Below are 17770 nucleotides of genomic sequence, written 5' to 3' on the forward strand. Positions count from 1 at the left end.
ATCATCCTATTGCCTCCGTCATCAAAAGTTCATTGCGGTTATCTATCGAGCGCACAAATATCATTTTATGTTGCTACCTTACTGGATTAAGTACATATATGTAAAATAAAGTCTGTTACAGAGTATAATGGTTGAATCATAAGGTAAACCTGGGTGAGATGACGCACCATTCTTAGAATCGTCATAAATTCGGCAAAAATGACTCAAAAAATTTGATACTTCGTGAAAAGTACTACGTACAGGTTCTGTACCTGTGGCCCTGAACAATTTTTTTTTTGGTCAATAATTTTTCGATTTTTTTGAAAAATAAAAAAAAAATTTTTTGGCCATCTCTCCCATGTGTATGGGTGAGATGGCTTATGGGATTTTGCATGTAAATAATTGAAAATGTATTGAAATTTTTTTTTTGAAATTTGAGATGAGCAGAAGTCACAGAAGTAGTCTTCTGTGTTGGATGTGTCTTGTGAGCTTAAATTTAAAAAATTCCATTAAAAAAAATGAAAAGCATTATTATAACTATGAAATTTTCATAGGCCATCTCTCCCCGCACACATGTGCGGCATCTCTCCCATTTTGAGACTTTTTCTTTTTCGTAAATTGATCTCACAAATCATTTGATATTGAAAAAGTTGTATAGCTCAAATTAATCTATATTAAATGTACTTTCCATTGGACTATTTGAAAACCAATTTCAGAATGTATTTTGAACGAAAATTTTTGTTTTAAAAATCATGAAAATTGATTCTTCAAAAAATTTCATCACTTTTCAACTTCAAGGATTTCCACAGACCAAAATATGTTGGGTCGGCGAAATATTTTTGTTGCATGTAAGGTAGTTGGGTATAAGGTATGTTTCTACACGGTTGGATTTTCGAATCAGTGTTGCCAACATACCAAAATTGAAGGTGCGGCATCTCTCCCGGTGCGGCATCTCACCCGGGTTTACCTTACATATTATATATATTTTTATATATAATTTTTATTTTTTCCTCCAAAAAAATGTAGTCTTTTGCTTGCAGCAACATAGGTAGTACAATTTTAGAGCTCATCGTTGTAGTATAACCTCCCTCCCTCCTGAAACGCGCTGAAACCTACCATCATGTCAAAAAACCAATTTTAGAAAAATAAGTTGAGTAATCGTAATGATTGAGCATTTCGAGGCAATCTGAAACTTAATCAACCGAGTTATGAATTCTCAAGTTTATGAGAAAATGCGAAAAAATTGACAAACCACATTTTTCTGCCCAAAAAGTGGTTCTCAACGAGCTTTTAGTTGTACTGAAATGTTCAAAATCATTTCAGGGCATGCTCTTTTCAAAAATTGCGGCCTTGTCAAAGTCTGAGCCGACAACTCGAGTGGTCCTGTTATTAGAATTAAGGTTCTCAGGGATACACAAACCTCTCGACATTTTTTTTTTCATTATCCATCCTTGTAAGTGAACTGTAGGTAATTAGGGTAGTAAGTACCTGAGTAAATGAGTAACCAAGTAAAATGTTAACTCACCTACAATAGATATGTATAAGTAAATATTTAAGTCTAAGTAAGTAAGTGAAATTCTTACAACTGACATCATAAAATCCAAGTTACACTTATTTACCTACTCAAATAACTTTTGTAAGTTAGGTTAAGTGGGAACTGTTAACGTACCTATGCATTAATGTATTCAAAAACGAAGTATATGTAGGTAATTAAAAAACGATACGCACAAAATAGTTGTTCATCATTTCTGACTTATCTATTACCTAGGCAGTGTTTGACCTACTGGGGCGTTCTCCAAATACTTCGCAACTGGGTAAGCAGGTACCATTATCAATTTTCACTTTTATTCTTACTAAATTGAAGTACTTCTTATGCTTTGGATAATTTTTTCATAAAACCAATGTTGATATTGAATTCACAATTAGATATCTTTCGAACAAAGCACCTTACAGAATAATAAATAGCCTCAAGCAGAAGAAAATGTTACGCTTTACAATTTCCTTCGGCTTCATTCTCTCCTGAGATGCATAGTTTTATCATAAATTTGAAGTTTGTTGATTGCGCTATCATTTTGAAATTTTAAAATTGAATAATCTGATGGAAGTATTATTTTATTTGTTAGATTTTAAATGTCTGTTCTCCGGTCCTGAAAAGTTGAATGTTATACATCCGATAGGGAAAAAATTCGGATAACAGAAAGCGGATGGTTCTAATCAGAAAATAATTGTGATTCCATAAAACGAGCGGAAATTTGGCGTCAGTGATAGAAAAAACTTCCATCCGGTCAGCAACGGTCACTTTTGAATAAAAACACATTATATCTCTCATTTTTGACGAATATGATTAATTGAAAAAACAGCGATAGCATAAAATATGTACGACCACCGGATAAGTATTTATAATGCAGCAAAACTACATCAGTACGTTGCCGGGATTGATCGCGATGTGAAATTCGTCCAAGTATAATATGGAAAAAGTTCGCGTGGTCAGTTTATTGTACACATACACCATCCGCAGAAATTATTAGAAAAATCGAACCCCTGAGTAAAAAGTCGTGAGTTTTAAAGTAAATAATTTTCCAATTTGAAGAAAACTGAGCAAAACAATTCGCTGTTTCTATCTAGACTAATATTTTTCTGTTGAATTTTTTTGAAAAATCGAGATGTCACCTCGTACGTCATTTTGCGAATTCATCGAATATTACGATCGTAATATAGAAGGCTACGCAGACATTTCCATATGTTTCATTGGAGTGATTTTGAATGTATTCAACATACTGGTATTTACAAGGAAAAATATGATTTCATCAGCGAATTTGATATTCACCCATTTGGCCATTGCAGACTTATTGAACTTACTAACAAACCTTCCATATTCATGGATATGGTACTTTCGATACAGGCAACATGATTTCGAAAAACTGACTTACACACTTGCAGTAATTCGTTTAGGTTGCGAATTGTTGATAAATACTCTTCGCTTCATGTGCGTATTTCTCACAGTGATGTTGGCTATATGGACGTACATCGCTGTAGCACATCCCTTGAAAGCACGTTATTGGTGTACAATGAAAATCACACGCAATGCAGTTATCGCTTGTTACATTACTAGTGTTTTGCTCAGCGCACCAATGTATTTTTCCTACAATATCGTGTCATACTACTACAGTACAGCTCAAAAAGTAATTTACTACATGCCAGACTCAAAGTATGATTCTATTATTCATGTTATTACATTTTTTATCATCGGAATGCTACAACAGTTATTGCCATCAGTTGTGCTGCCAATATTCAGTTTTGGGTAAGTAATCAAAACCGAACAAGGAAAATTTTGTAGGCACTCGCATGTGCTGAAAAATACAGCCTGAATAGAAATAGTATGAGTATATTACTATACATAATAAATATTCTAGGGGGTAAACTCGTAACTTTTTTATAGATTAACCAGCAAACTCATAACGTTTTGACAAACTCGTAACCTTTTTAGGACGTGACTTTTCGATGAGGTGCCATATGAATCTACAAGGTGTGGGGAGTCTACTGGCAAAGTTTGAGCAGGGACGTGAGATTGCCGTTTATACACTTTCTCTTTTGACTCAATTTTCAAATGAGTGCATAGCCTAAGTATTATGTACAAGGACATGAGGAAAAGGTGTTTATTGCCAAGAATCATTTTTTACGTTTTTTACGTTCTTTTTGGTGATTTTGGTGGTTGAAGATGTCCTCTTTCACATGGCGTGGTCAAAAATCGTCTAAAATAAATTTTTGACTGCTGAATTTTAATTTTAAGTTGATTATACAGGTTCAAATTTTCGTGTTTTTCAATCTAAACATTGATTTTATCGGAAAAGTATGCATCCTAGGAAAAAAATGCAATGAAGGAAATTGTAGAGAATTAAATTTCCTTTCTGCTTAGAGCTGGTTATTTTTCTGTAGGATGCTTTGTTAAAAAAGCATTTGCGAAAAACAGAGACGTATGAGACTTTTAAAAAAAAGCTTTTCTGAAAAATTGATGTTTTGGCAATGAAATACCTTTCCACAGGTGACCTAAAAATCAAGTTAACGAATATAACGCGGCCTAACATCGAGTACTATCAGGCCTATGGGGTGACGCGTTGAGTGTATGCATAGCAACGAAGTTACAGAGGGGTCTTGAGATTGCTGTTTATACAAAACGTTATGAGTTTACCTGTATGCGGCTATATATATATATATATATATATATATATATATATATATATATCTACTTTTGTAACGTTATGGCACCATTTAGTTGAACGTCGTTGTGGCACCAGGTAGCAAGTGAAGAAAACTTAGTTATTTACGCGAGCGTTTTTCTGGCAACAGTTTATTCATTAATAAAAACCAACTAGTGCCTCTATATTATATGAGTATAGAGTGATGATTAAGGGTATAAGCAACAGCGCCATCTAATCGAAACATTTTACAACGAATTTTGAAAAAGAATACATCGAAAACCAATGAGACCTGAAAATGGTGCCACAACGTCTGTTGACTATATATAATTTTACCAGTATATTAAAAGGAACTTTTAAATGTCGTTGTGGCACCATTACAAAAATTTGTCTAACGACCCCTGGCAGTGCCCTGATGACATTCCACACAATTTTAAATAAAATACGTTGTGGCACCACCAGTGTCTGAACGTGTGTAAGGTATATAAAATGGTGCCACAAGTACATCAATTATGAGTAAGAGTCGAACTGGAATCATTACGTATGGAGGGCATGTGATTGCTGAACGAGCGAAGCGAGTATGCAGGAAATACGTAAAATTCCAGTTCGATTCTTGTATTGTAAGATATTTTTCATAATACATGCAATGAAACAACCCGATTTACATAAATAATTAACAAAAAACGTTGTTGCTTTTCTCCTTGCCTAGGGAAGGAGAAAAGCAACCAGGGAAGGAAAAAGTGTGTTTTTTTCCTCCAATCGTTGCGCGTTAAAACGTAAACAAGTTGAAAAAAAATACATTTAACTGCATTAGTAAGTTTTTTTCAATGCTAGTCGGAACTTGTTGTAATTCTAACGTTCCTCACGATTTATCGGCTGTGTTATACCGACGTTTCATTGCATGCATACGGCGTAGGTAGGCACAAGTACATTAGCCTTAATGACCTAGTTACCTATGGAACAGTTGTAGTGTAGGTATAATCAGGTTTTATTTTTGTAGAATGATTGTCGCGCTGTTAACAAAAGGATCAAATAATGAACCAGAAACTTCATGTTCAAACATCCGAAGTAACGATGAAAACGCAAAAATGAAACAACAAACCGATCGATCAATAATCATAACCTTGACAGTCGTGGTATTCTTTTCAATCACACAAATCCCTACTGCAGTGCTCAATTCAATCAGATGGTTGTTACCTGACATTTACATCAAGTTGGTTCGTGATCAAATTGCATGTGACAGAAGTTTTGTCTATATATTATCAAATGGTACCTTTTATTACATTTATATGTCCCTGTCATTCGTTGTATACTACGCCATGAGTCAAAATTTTAGAACCACATTTCTATCTCTGTTCAACTGTGGTAAGATTATTCCTCAAAAAACGAATGTTTTTCGTTTGAGTAGTAAGAGAGATAATCTTACAAACCCAGAGGAAAGCCAAGTTTAATAAAAACTTTCTATTCTATACGTTGCTAATGGGGTCAGGGATACCTCGATAAAACCACGTACACACGTGTTTAATAAAAGAGCACGCTCTTGATCAGATCATAAATTATCCCAGTTTCTCCCTTATCAAAAGCTCATCCCGGTAACCCCACTACAAACTTGATGAGTATCATTTTAAACCATATCCAAATCCACAATCCCAACGTCAAACTAACACTTCGTCATAGGAAAAATGCGCATATCACTGGGTGATAAAATTATCACAGTCGAACACTACACTTTTTCCGTTTTTATTTTCATAATTTACAAAATATATATTATTATATTTGACCTCTGATTGTAGCGACAAAGTATAATTTTAAAGCTCATGATTATAGTGACCTCTCCTCCCCAGCCACCGGAATATTTTAAGAGATGAAACTCACCATCCAGTTAAAAAAAGTATTTTATAAAATTCAGTAATTGAACAATCTTAATGAGTGAGCATTCTGAGGCAATTCGACTATCTTTATATGAGTCTGAAACCTGATGAATCAAGTTATAGGATGTTCAAGTTTATGAGAAAATGCGAAAAAATTAACAAACAGCAAGTTTTTCGGCCGAAAAAGTTGTTCTCAGCAAGCTTAATTGAGCTATACAGTCTAAAATCCTCAAAAACTGGTGAATTTCGCCCGCCCTACCTTGCATCCAAAACAAAAAAAAAATTATTTTAAATCTAAAATAATGTATAGGTTGTTTGTTTTTTGTAATTATATGTATCATAATTTTAATTTTATTTTTTAATACTTCATTTCTTGTAATTCGCATGAAAAAATATTTTTTTGCCAAGTATTCGTACTTGTGTATAGATATACATATTTTAATTTTAGGTTGAAGTTGAAAATTAAATAAATTTAATTTACAATTTTAAATGTTGACTTTTTTCAAATTTCAAGTTTCATAAAAGGACTCATTCCATTCATTCAAGTAAGTACATATTTATTTTCTCTGAAATCCTTCAAATGGGGTTACTCAAAGTTCACTAATCTCGAGACATGCGAGCCTTTCAAGTTCGGAAGCCCGTTGAGAATCTACGACGAGTGGTGACCGGAATGACGTCGGTTGTCTCATCACATCACGAAAGAGAAAACATAAAAACAAAGAAAAGAATCAGATTAGCAGACTTCAGTACTGCAGGTCTAGGTTCAAGTTGAAGAATTAAGAAGAAGTCACACAATGAACTGGCGTATTTACGGCAAATTGGTTATGCAATTTTATTAACACCTTCAAAATACCACCTTTTTCGTGCACCCTATTGGCAAAAATCGAACCGCGGATCCGCTATCTGGTTTCTGAGAACACTCCGCTATCCATTATCCGCAAAAAGCAGCGGGACATTCACATTCAAGTTTTAGGGAGCATTGAGGAGCTACATTTCATTGACCAATTATTAGAATTATTAAATATTCAATCGATGAATTTCTGGCTGAAGCTATTTTTTAAAGTTAAAATTAAATAAGGAACCCAAAAACCATTATTGAAAAATTTTTTGTATGAAAAAAATTTTTGACTTTAAAAGGATTCGAACCCACGACCTTTCAGCAGGCAAGGACTTTATCCGAACCTCCTAGACCACTTAGCTACTTGTCACGTTGTAAAATGAGACGTAGAAAGGATACATAAGCTTGTATCACTCTACACTTTGAATTATTTTATTGCTCTAGTGAGCTATTTTGTATCTTTCATATTCAATATGCTAAATGATAAAGGGAAAGGATTTTTATTCAATTAACAGAATAGGCTAACCCTTTCACACTTTTTGATATTCTTCATATTCTTCAATACCTATGCTTCACAAGCAATAACTTCACTTCTCTTGGTTCAGGGTGGAAGGGAATACTCGAAATCATTCCTCTTGAAAATGTGGCCCTTAATTTTTGATAAATGTAGGTATTAATTAGGGTTGTACGTACAAAAACGTGTTTAAAAAAAAAAAAAACAAAACAAAAAAACCGTTTTTTTTTTGTTTTAAAACAGTTTTTTTTTTTTTGCTTAAAACTATGTGTTTAAAACGTGTTTTAAACACGTTTAAAATGCGTTTTAAACACAAATTCATTTATTTTGGGTTCACTGGACATCAATTTTTAAGATGTGACGTCATAAAATAGCTATAAAGCCCAAGAAATATTGAAAAATTGGAATCAAAACACAAAATTTGTCTCTAAAAATACAGTTTGTTCAATTTCACTTTTTTTCAACAAGAAATTAAACTTTTTAAATGCCTTTTTTTGTTTAAAACATCATTCTGTTCTTTTTCATTTGTTTTAAACATGTAGGACCCTGGTCCTGGTATTAATGAATAATTATTTGATAATTTACTAAAGAATTTCAATGAATCCTGGGGAATAATTTTGAATAATATTCTATGGCATTTGCATACCTATGCCTACTTCCCTACTTACAATTAGACTGCACTATTTCAAAATAAAAATTTCATCAGGTGTGATAATTAATTTATATTTTTGGAAACATATTTTGACCAAGATGGATTAGGTACCAATTTTTTTAACAGAATTTTTCAGTAAAAATACAAATTCTGTTCATTTTCTCTAAATTGAGCTCAGCCTCTTTTTTGATTATTAATTTTTTTTAAAATTAAAAAATAGGTAGCTATTTGATTGTACGAAATAGTTCACTCATAACTCATAAGTATAAAAAAATGTAAAAAAAATTATGAATTATCAAATTAATTTAGTTTGTCACATGAAAATTTTACACTCACGAAATTTTTAGTAGATATTACCTACCTATTGGCTATCACAAAAATTAAAACTCAATGCTCATGTCTTTTTAAAATAACTAATAGGCTACTTAATGCCTATAAGAAGATGTGTTACCTAAGTATTAACAATGATGAATAATGTACATAGCATAGTTTTGCTTTGCACTGTTGTGTGAATAAATTGTCTCTCTCTTTTCCCCTCATCATAATACTTGAAGTGAACAATAGATCAAAACTGGTTCAGGGAACAGCGGAACGCGGATTTTAGAATATGCTGACAAATCCGCCCTGTGGTTTTCCTGAATTTGTGGCTTATACGCTACTTATTTAGCTTATACGCCATACTGCGGATAGCGTTTTTAATAATCAGCTGGCGGATCCGCTAGCGGATAGCGAATCCGCCTGTGGAAAATTGAGAACACTCCGCTATCCGCCAGCGGATCCGCTAGCGGATTGCGGATTTCTTTGCCAATTGGGCAGTAGTGATCAGGTATTAGAGGATCCTGTCCTCAAATGCAGAGTTGGGATTTTACACGGAGAATTCTATTCTACATTTTCATGTAAAGTATGTAGAATAATTTATGTAGAATATATCTACATATTCTACATGTAAAATATGTAAAATATTGTGTAAACTATGTAGATAACGCATTTGATTGGCTAGTTTTCAAATATGGCGAATTTTTGAGATATTTTGTCTGTAAGTGGTCATAACGCATAATTAGTATGTTGTGTGTTTGATAAAATAAAATGATAAGAGGATTGGGTTCGGATACAAAAATTGAAAACTCATTTAATTATTTTAAAAATAGGTACCTACTATGAACGGCGTTTTTTTTTGGCAAAAAAAGCGAGATTTTTTCATACTAATTTTCAGAAAAGAAATAATTTGAAATCTTTTTTTAAAAAAACGGCTTTTTGATAGTTTATGAAACCATCCAAATTTTGTACAATTTTTAAAAATGAAGCAAAGCTGGCAATTTCTTGATAAAAAGTGAAACTTTAATAAATACTTTAATGAAATTTTTACCGAAAAAGCTAGATTTTTTGAAGTTAGATTTTAAAAGTATGTTCTCCAGTCCTATAAAAAATTAAGTTGAATGTTACATGCGATATGGATATGGAAAAATCCGGATAAGGTACGTAAGCCGGATGATTCTAATCAGAGAACGATTGTGATCCCATGAAATAAGCGGAAATTTGGCGTCAATGATATAAAAAAAAAACTACCATCCGGTCAGCTTCGGTAACTTTCGAATAAAAACACATTATATTTCTTTCATTTTTGATAAATATAATTTGAAAAAAAAAATGGCGATAGCAAAAATGTACGATCACTGGATGAGTATTCATAAGGCAACAAAACTACACCAGTACGTTGCCGGGATTAATCGCGATGAGAAATTCGTCTATGGAAAAAGTTCGCGTGGTCAGTTTATTTTACACATACAGCATTCCGCAGAAGAGTTTCGAAGTAGAATCATTTTCTAATTCAAACAAAACCGATCAAAACAATTCGCTGTTTTTATAGACCATTTTTGAAAAATCGAGATGTCACCTAGTACGTCATTTTGCAAATTCATCGAATATTACAATTCTAATATAGAAGGCTACGCAGATATTTCCATATGTTTCATTGGAGCGATTCTGAATACATTCAACATACTGGTATTTACAAGGAAAAACATGATTTCACCAGCGAGTTTGATATTAACCCATTTGGCCGTTGCAGATTTATTGAATTTACTAACGAGCATTCCGTATTCATGGATAATGATCTTTCAATACCAGCTAGAATACTCGTACATCGTAAATTGGACTTACACACTTGCAGTAATTTATTTAGGTTCGTCGTTTTTGAAGAATACTCTTCGCTTCATGTGCGTATTTTTCACAGTGATGTTGGCTGTATGGAGGTACATCGCTATAGCTCACCCATTGAAAGCACGTTATTGGTGTACAATTAAAATCACACGTAATACGGTCATAACTTGCTACATTACAAGTGTTCTATTCAGCACACCAATGTACTTTACATACAGAATCGAGCAATTCGCTACTGATGAAAATGCATTTATTTATGTCCCACTCCAAAAATCAGATTCTATTATGCTTCGTATTGCATTTCTCTTCAAAGCAGTGCTACAACAATTGTTGCCATCAGTTGTGCTGCCAATATTCAGTCTCAAGTAAGTACGCAATCAAAATTGAACAAGGAAAATTTAGAAATACCCACTGAATAGAAAATATGTACATATAGAGTAGGTAGCCTTAATTGGTTAGATAGGTATACCAAATACCAATGCAACAACTGAAATGAATAATCGGGTTTTGTTTTTGTAGAATGATTGTCGCGCTATTAACAAAAGGACCAGATAATGAATTACAAACTTCATGTTCAAACGTCCGAAATATTAAGACCAGAAACGCAAAAATGAAACAACAAACCGATCGATCAATAATCATAACCTTGATAGTTGTGGTATTATTTTTGATCACACAAATTCCTCTTGGAGTGGTGAATCTATTTGCGACGTTGTTAACTGACATTTACAATAAGTTAGATAGTGATCAACTTGCATGTTACGAGAGGTACGTCGAAGTATTATCAGGAAGTACCTTTTATTACATCACAGGCCCGTAGCCAGCGTAGGGGCAGCCGGGGCAATGCCCCGGCTAGAAAGGCTGTTTGCCCCAGGTAGCAAAATCAAAAAAAAACACGTTTGCCCCGACCAGCAAAATCAGAAAAAAAATCTGAAAGTGCAAAAAACCAAAAACTCAATAATGTAAAATTATATGGTTACGTTCATGAAATGGCTACACTAGCATGAATTGCATTTGATAGCTCGATGGCTCACTCGATGCGTTCACTAAATTTTAAATCAAAAATTTAATAATTTGAGTAAAAGTTAGTAATTTGTGAGGATTAGAAATCCAGTACATCTTTTTGCAATTTTTTTCGAAAAGTGAGACTTTCACTTTGTGCAATTTATGGAAATTTTACATAAAAAATTGAGACTTTTACACCACGAAAAAGTTAAAATTTTCAGCAATAGGGAAGACTTATGAACAATATTGAAGAAAGAATGAAAATTTTTATAATTTTTTGCGAAAAACCGAGAATTTTGACAATCTTTGCAAAAAGCAAGATTGACTATTTTTGAGGATAACCACGAATTTTTGGCAATCATAGGCCAAAAAAATGATTATTTTTTTCGCAACCTTAGGTTGAAAATGGGAGAAATTTCGGTCATAGACATTTTTTTCAAGCAAAAAAGCGGAATTATTAGGTAATTTTTAGAAAGGGAAATGGATATTTCTTGAATTTTTTTTACCAAAAAGTAACAATTTTTGGCAAGAAACGAGGATATTTTTGAAAATGTTGACAAAAGGTGAGATTTTGAGCTATTTTTGGCGATAAAAGTGTATGTATAAGTAGGTCAACTTTCTCAAATTATTCACTTATGGATATTACTAGCATTTTTTTCTCATCAAAATAAATGCAAAAATTGAATTTTTGAAATTAAAAAAAAATTATAATTTGGAAAACCAAAGCAAGCCTACTTATTGAAAAAGTAACCCAATTTAGTAACTTAGTTTCATGAAAAGTGACCATCAAGTAAGAGCTCTGAGTGAGGGCAAAAGTTTGTTTCGAGAAGTAAAGTTTTTTCAGGTGAAAAGAGCGTTTTTTGTCTTAACATTTCTTTTAAAATTTGAATGATATATTTTTTTAATGTTGTTTGGACGCGAGTCAAATTTGACTGTTTTACCTCATGACAAAATTTAAACAGAAACAGTCACAGCCAAAGAATTATTACAAGAGTTTCACAGTAAATCACGCAGATTACAGCTGTATTAGACTCAACCCCAGGATTACGCGTTATGTATAATCTTTTTCTGAAATATACACACTCATTCTGTTCATTTTTAAAAAAAATTGTTTTGAAATAACGGAAGGTTGAGGGGGGTTAAAGGGGGGGGGGGGTATGTTTCACAGATGTTCGAGCCTCAAAAAGTGCTGCCCCAGCTGATATTTCCTTCGCCCCAGCTACAGCCAGATTCTGGCTACGGGCCCGTTACATCAATATGTCCGTATCATTCGTCATATATTACACCATGAGTCAAAATTTCAGAATTACATTTCTATCTCTGTTCAACAGTGGTAGGATTATTTCTCAAAAAATGAACGTCTTTTATTTGGGTAGTAAGAGAAAAATTCGTACAACCCCAAAAGAAAGCCAGGTTTAGTGAAAACTATTCTATTTTATACGTCGATGCTAATACCGGAGATACCAATATCGATCAAACTACGAACACATTTTTTTGAAAAAAGAAGGTTCTTGATGAGGTCATGTCCTATTTTCTTCCTTATCAGAAGCTTATCCCGGTTGCCCAACTTGATAATGAGCATCGTTTTCAACCTTATCCAATATCAACAATCCCAATGTCAAACTAACACTTCGTCATACGAAATATTCGCGCATATCATTGGGTGATAAAATAATCGCAGTCGAGCGTACAAATAATAATATCGTTCTATTGGATTATAAAATTAAGTCTTTTACAGGATATGATACTTAAATCGCTCTACACGTTTTTCATTTTCATATAATTTTTTTTTTCAAATAAATGTTGGCCCTCTGCTTTAATTGCTTGTAATTCGTCTAAAAAATATTTTTTTGTCGAATATTTGTACTTATATATTTTAATGCTATCTGTATTAAGGTTTAAGTTGAACATTGAATAAATGTAATTCACAATTTTAAATGTTGACTTTTTTAAAATTTCAAGTTTCATAAAAAGATTCATTCCATTCATTACATACTTATGTATGTTTAAGGTGGATCATCCCTCGTTCTCCTTCAAAAAAAGTAAGCGTATTCTGACCAAATTTGACAGGGAGCTTCACTTTGTGTTGAAAATTACTCAGAAACAATTTTTGCTCCCGTGGTGACCCTTTTTTGGAAATTGGCAATAATGAATTAAAAAAATGGCACCACTGCGTTCCAAAATATTTCTCCAGTTTCACGAATAATATCTTTCAATATTTTGGCATAAGGCATAATTATTGTGAAATGTTTGCGAATGAACAAATTTTCGACGCGAATTTATCTAAAAATAAGTGATTTGCAAATTTTCGCAACCATTCAGTAGAGCTTCAATTTTCAGACAAATTGAGGCGTTGTAGCAGTTCAATCAAAAAAATGAGTTAATATTCGTCTTCAACGCTCACAAAAATCTAGGTAATAAACAACAAATCACTCGATTTTTTTCAATTTTCAAAAAATAGGGAGGGGAGGAGAGTGGCGAGTAACAAGCAATGAACGGAATTGAAGGGATCGAAATAAACATAAACCAGTTGATACTTCTATTTAGTGCTCTCAAAAATATATAAAACGATATTGAAGATTTTGACCAAAATTTTGGGGTTTTACAACCTCCATGATTTCATCACAAAAAGTTCATCGTTGTGAATATCATAAAAATGTGCGCTTCCTGTATTTCGTTTTTCAAATTTGCAAATTACAGCTCCGAAATTTTACAAGCTCTTGAAAATTGAGCTTTCCAAAAAGCTCACTTTTGAAATTTTTTTTTGAATATTACTGCTGAATCTGCTCTAAATGGCCCTCATATTAAACGCCGCAATTAAACAGGTTTTCCCCAAGTTGCCGCAGTTTTGAACAATCATACTGCCAAATTGGAAACGATGACGAGAAATTTCAACCACTGACTCCTTCCCTCCACCTTTTGCACCTGGCAGATAGAAATGGGTACCAATGATCCGGAAATTTCTTTTTTTCCTAATGTGAGAAAAGTACAAAAAAATTGGGTAAATTCATCGAACTCCACCTTAAAAAGGATAACTCTCCTCTCAACCCCTGCATTCATTAAAATAAGTTGATCTTTAACGATTAAAGTTTAGCCATAAACCTTTCAAATTTTAAGGTATGGATTTAGAATCTATTTATTTTCTCTGAATAAATCGGACTGCAAACGGGTTTACTCCCAAGTTCACTAATCTCGGAACATACGAGCCTTCGAAGTTCGGCAGCACTTTGAGAAACTACGAGCCCCCTTCACTTGATAAGTTGGGGTCAAAATAACGATGGTTATCTTACCACATCACAAAAGAAAAATCACATAAAGGAGAGCAAAATCAAAATAGCAGACTTCATTACTCTCTAGGTCTAGGTTCAAGTTGAAGAAAAAGAAGAAAAGTCACAGAATGATTTGGCGTATTTACGGCAAACTAGTTATGCAATTTTATTAACACCTTTAAAATACCCCGATTTTCGTGCAGTTGATATTATTGCAGGAGTTATTTTTAGTTGGCAGTAAGTTGGCAGAGTACTTACGATTTTAATCTAAAATTATCACTTCCCATGCTGGTTCAAAATGTTGTATCTTTCAAAATGAGCGTGCTCTGAACTATGTCTACTGAGAAGGGTCGTTTTTCCCCAATTTCGGGACAAAATGGAATAAATGTCGGATTAATGTGATATTTATGTATGTACTTATTTCGAACAAAACCTAAGTATGTTTTAAAATATGCTGAACACAAATATGACGACATTTTTTACATCCAACCCATATCACCACCCCTAGTCCTCCCCCCAGAGGTTCCTTAGTGCGCCTCATCTCTGAAGCTTTATTCGAATTCGACAATGTAGAGCCTGATTTTCAGAATTTAATATGTAGAAAAGCTTTCCTGGCGACATTTATTGAGGATGAATTTTCAAGGAATAAGTAAATTAGCCAAATAGGTAGACAAGCTGACATTAAAGTCCTTTAACCCTGGGAAAAAAACTAAATGAAACTTACACGTGCAAGGTATGCATGCTCACAAAAAATCATAAAATAATTGTAAAACCCGCGATAGCATTTCCTCAGTCCATGGAAAAAGATAAGCTTTCATCGGAACATGAGATAATAATGACTGATGCCATCGGATATCGGATACTTAGTTGATGGCAAACTTGATTATACGAAAAGCTCTGCATCACTGCACCAGTTCATATTTGAGATAAATCGCGATATAATTTGACCGAAGTTATACCCATAATCAGCACTGTACATATGTAAGTGGGTTCTATGTGTTAATAATATCGGAAATAGTTAATGTGTAATTTTCGTTCTAAAATTGTAAATTGAAAACGAGTTCCATAGTCTTTGTAAGTTTTTTAGTGTGCAAATTCTGAGCTAAAATTTGAATTAAAATTGAATGTGATTTAATTGAATAAAATCCTTCATTTCGTGCACAAAAATAACTAAAGATGAACGCATCAACTGGAGAACCATTTTGCGGAACCACTTTGCTGACCATTGGAGAATATTACTCGAGCAATATCAGCGGCTACTTCAATATTCCAATATGTGTGATCGGAGTGATTCTCAACCTACTCAACATATTGGTATTCACGAAGGAAAACATGATCTCACCGGTGAACCTAATATTCACTCGTCTTGCCATGGCAGATTTAGCAGTTTTAGTAGCATCCATACCATTTACATATATTGAAAACATTCTACGTGACGGACGTATCAAAGAAAGATGGACTTACGCAGAGGCAGTTGTTTATGTATGTAGCAATCATTTTGCAACCACACTACATTTTATATCTGTATTCCTCACAATACAGTTGGCTGTGTGGAGATACATAGCTATAGCATATCCGTTGAAGGAACGCCAATGGTGCAGTATGAGAATCACACGTAAATTGATGGTTATTGGCTATGTGGTGTGCTTTTTGCTCAGCATACCGATATATTTTTCACGACGCATTGAGCATCAAGTGATTAATTACAGAGTCACTTATACAACAAATTCGGTGCTGTTTCTAACATCACGTATAATATTCTCAGTGCTGGGTGCATTACTGCCATCAATTGTTCTCACAGTGGTCAGTTTAAGGTGAGTAACTTCCACTACTACATTTTTTCGAAAAAAAAAAAATAGATTTTAGATAATTTATTCAGTTGATTGTAGTGGAATGGCGGTGTTCAATTTCACAATGAAACAATTTCTCGAGCTCATAAAAAAATTGATAAATTCAAAATAAATAATTTTTTTAATGAAAAAAAAAAATAGAAAAGAAACGTATAGGTACGAAGTACTTTTTCAATTTCGATAAAAATTGAAAAAAATTGAAAGATTAAATAAGAGGCATATAGTACTCGTATTATCTTTTTATTTCGCAACAACAAAACATGCAGATACCTACATATTTTTTCGTACAAAAGTTACAAATGAGCATTATTCGTCTTTTTGTTTTTTAGATTGATCATCATTTTATTCGCAAGAAAAACTCATCACGGACAATCGCACCTCGAACATGGAAACCGCCGTCGAACAGAACAACTCGATCGATCAATAATAATACTGTTGGCAGTTTTGGTGTTATTTTTAACCGCTGAGTTTCCAAGAGGAATGCTGTTTTTATCTACAGTGATATTTAACGTCAGAAAGAGTGATATTAATTATCGTTGCTATACTTCGCTGTTATCAATATTTCTATCCGTAGTTTATATGAATACGTCGATCACGTTTTTCGTATATTATACCATGAGTCAACAATTCAGAATCACGTTCAAATCCTTGTACAATCGTAGTACGGGTTCTATGCAAAACGAGACAAATGTTTCGCCGAGGATACAGAAAACTAGTACAGTTACGGAAATCGTAGAAAGCTGATCAAAGTTTACTAGAATAGATTCAAGATTTTCCAAGTAGCTATCAGCATTGTACATGAGCACATTTAGGAAACAATTGCATATTTTTTTTGCAAAATTAAATACCTAAATGTTACGTTTTATTTTTTATTCGTGTGTACTTCAGTTTTTATTGGTAAAACTATGAAATATAATTGTTCTATAAAAAGAGTCATAGTACCTATTCATTTACTTACTGCCTACCTTCAAAATTAAAAGAGTCAGGATTGATTAAATTTTTGAAGGGCTTCAGTGCTTTTAATTTCAGATTTAGACGAATCATGAACAAATGAACATGCAACATACTCAATCTTTTTGGAGGAACATTTGAACTTCTACTTTCTGATTTTAGAATTTTTTTAAAAATGTCACGTGACCTATCAACACGTAAAATTCAAATTTTTGGACGAAAATGTATTTTCAGCATTTTTTAAGAATTCTGAGCTCTAAAATTTTGCCATCATTTTCGGTATTTTCGAAATAGGTGTCATGTGATTCATCGAAATGGATAAATATTTCAACAGAAAATCAAAAATTCATACCAAGATTCTTTTTCGGTATTTTTGAAGAATTTTAAGGCAAAAAGGAAGCCACGACTTTCGAGGTTATCGAAAAAGTATCTCACGAATAATTAAAACGAGTTAAAATTTGGCAAGAAATTCAAAATATTTCAAC

The 17770-nt window shown here is 33.2% G+C and overlaps 1 protein-coding gene across 1 annotated transcript; it reads left to right on the forward strand.

Annotated features, from left to right (window-relative positions):
* Window positions 1–15368: 15368 nt before the first annotated feature.
* Window positions 15369–17253, forward strand: LOC135834518 (G-protein coupled receptor dmsr-1-like). Its single transcript, XM_065348446.1, has 2 exons — window positions 15369–16298; window positions 16664–17253. The coding sequence occupies exons 1-2, from the start codon at window positions 15661–15663 to the stop codon at window positions 17076–17078; spliced, it is 1053 nt and encodes a 350-aa protein (XP_065204518.1). The 5' UTR covers window positions 15369–15660; the 3' UTR covers window positions 17079–17253.
* Window positions 17254–17770: the final 517 nt, after the last annotated feature.

This window comes from Planococcus citri, chromosome 2, assembly GCF_950023065.1.
Source record: "Planococcus citri chromosome 2, ihPlaCitr1.1, whole genome shotgun sequence".
Lineage (NCBI taxonomy): Eukaryota > Metazoa > Arthropoda > Insecta > Hemiptera > Pseudococcidae > Planococcus > Planococcus citri.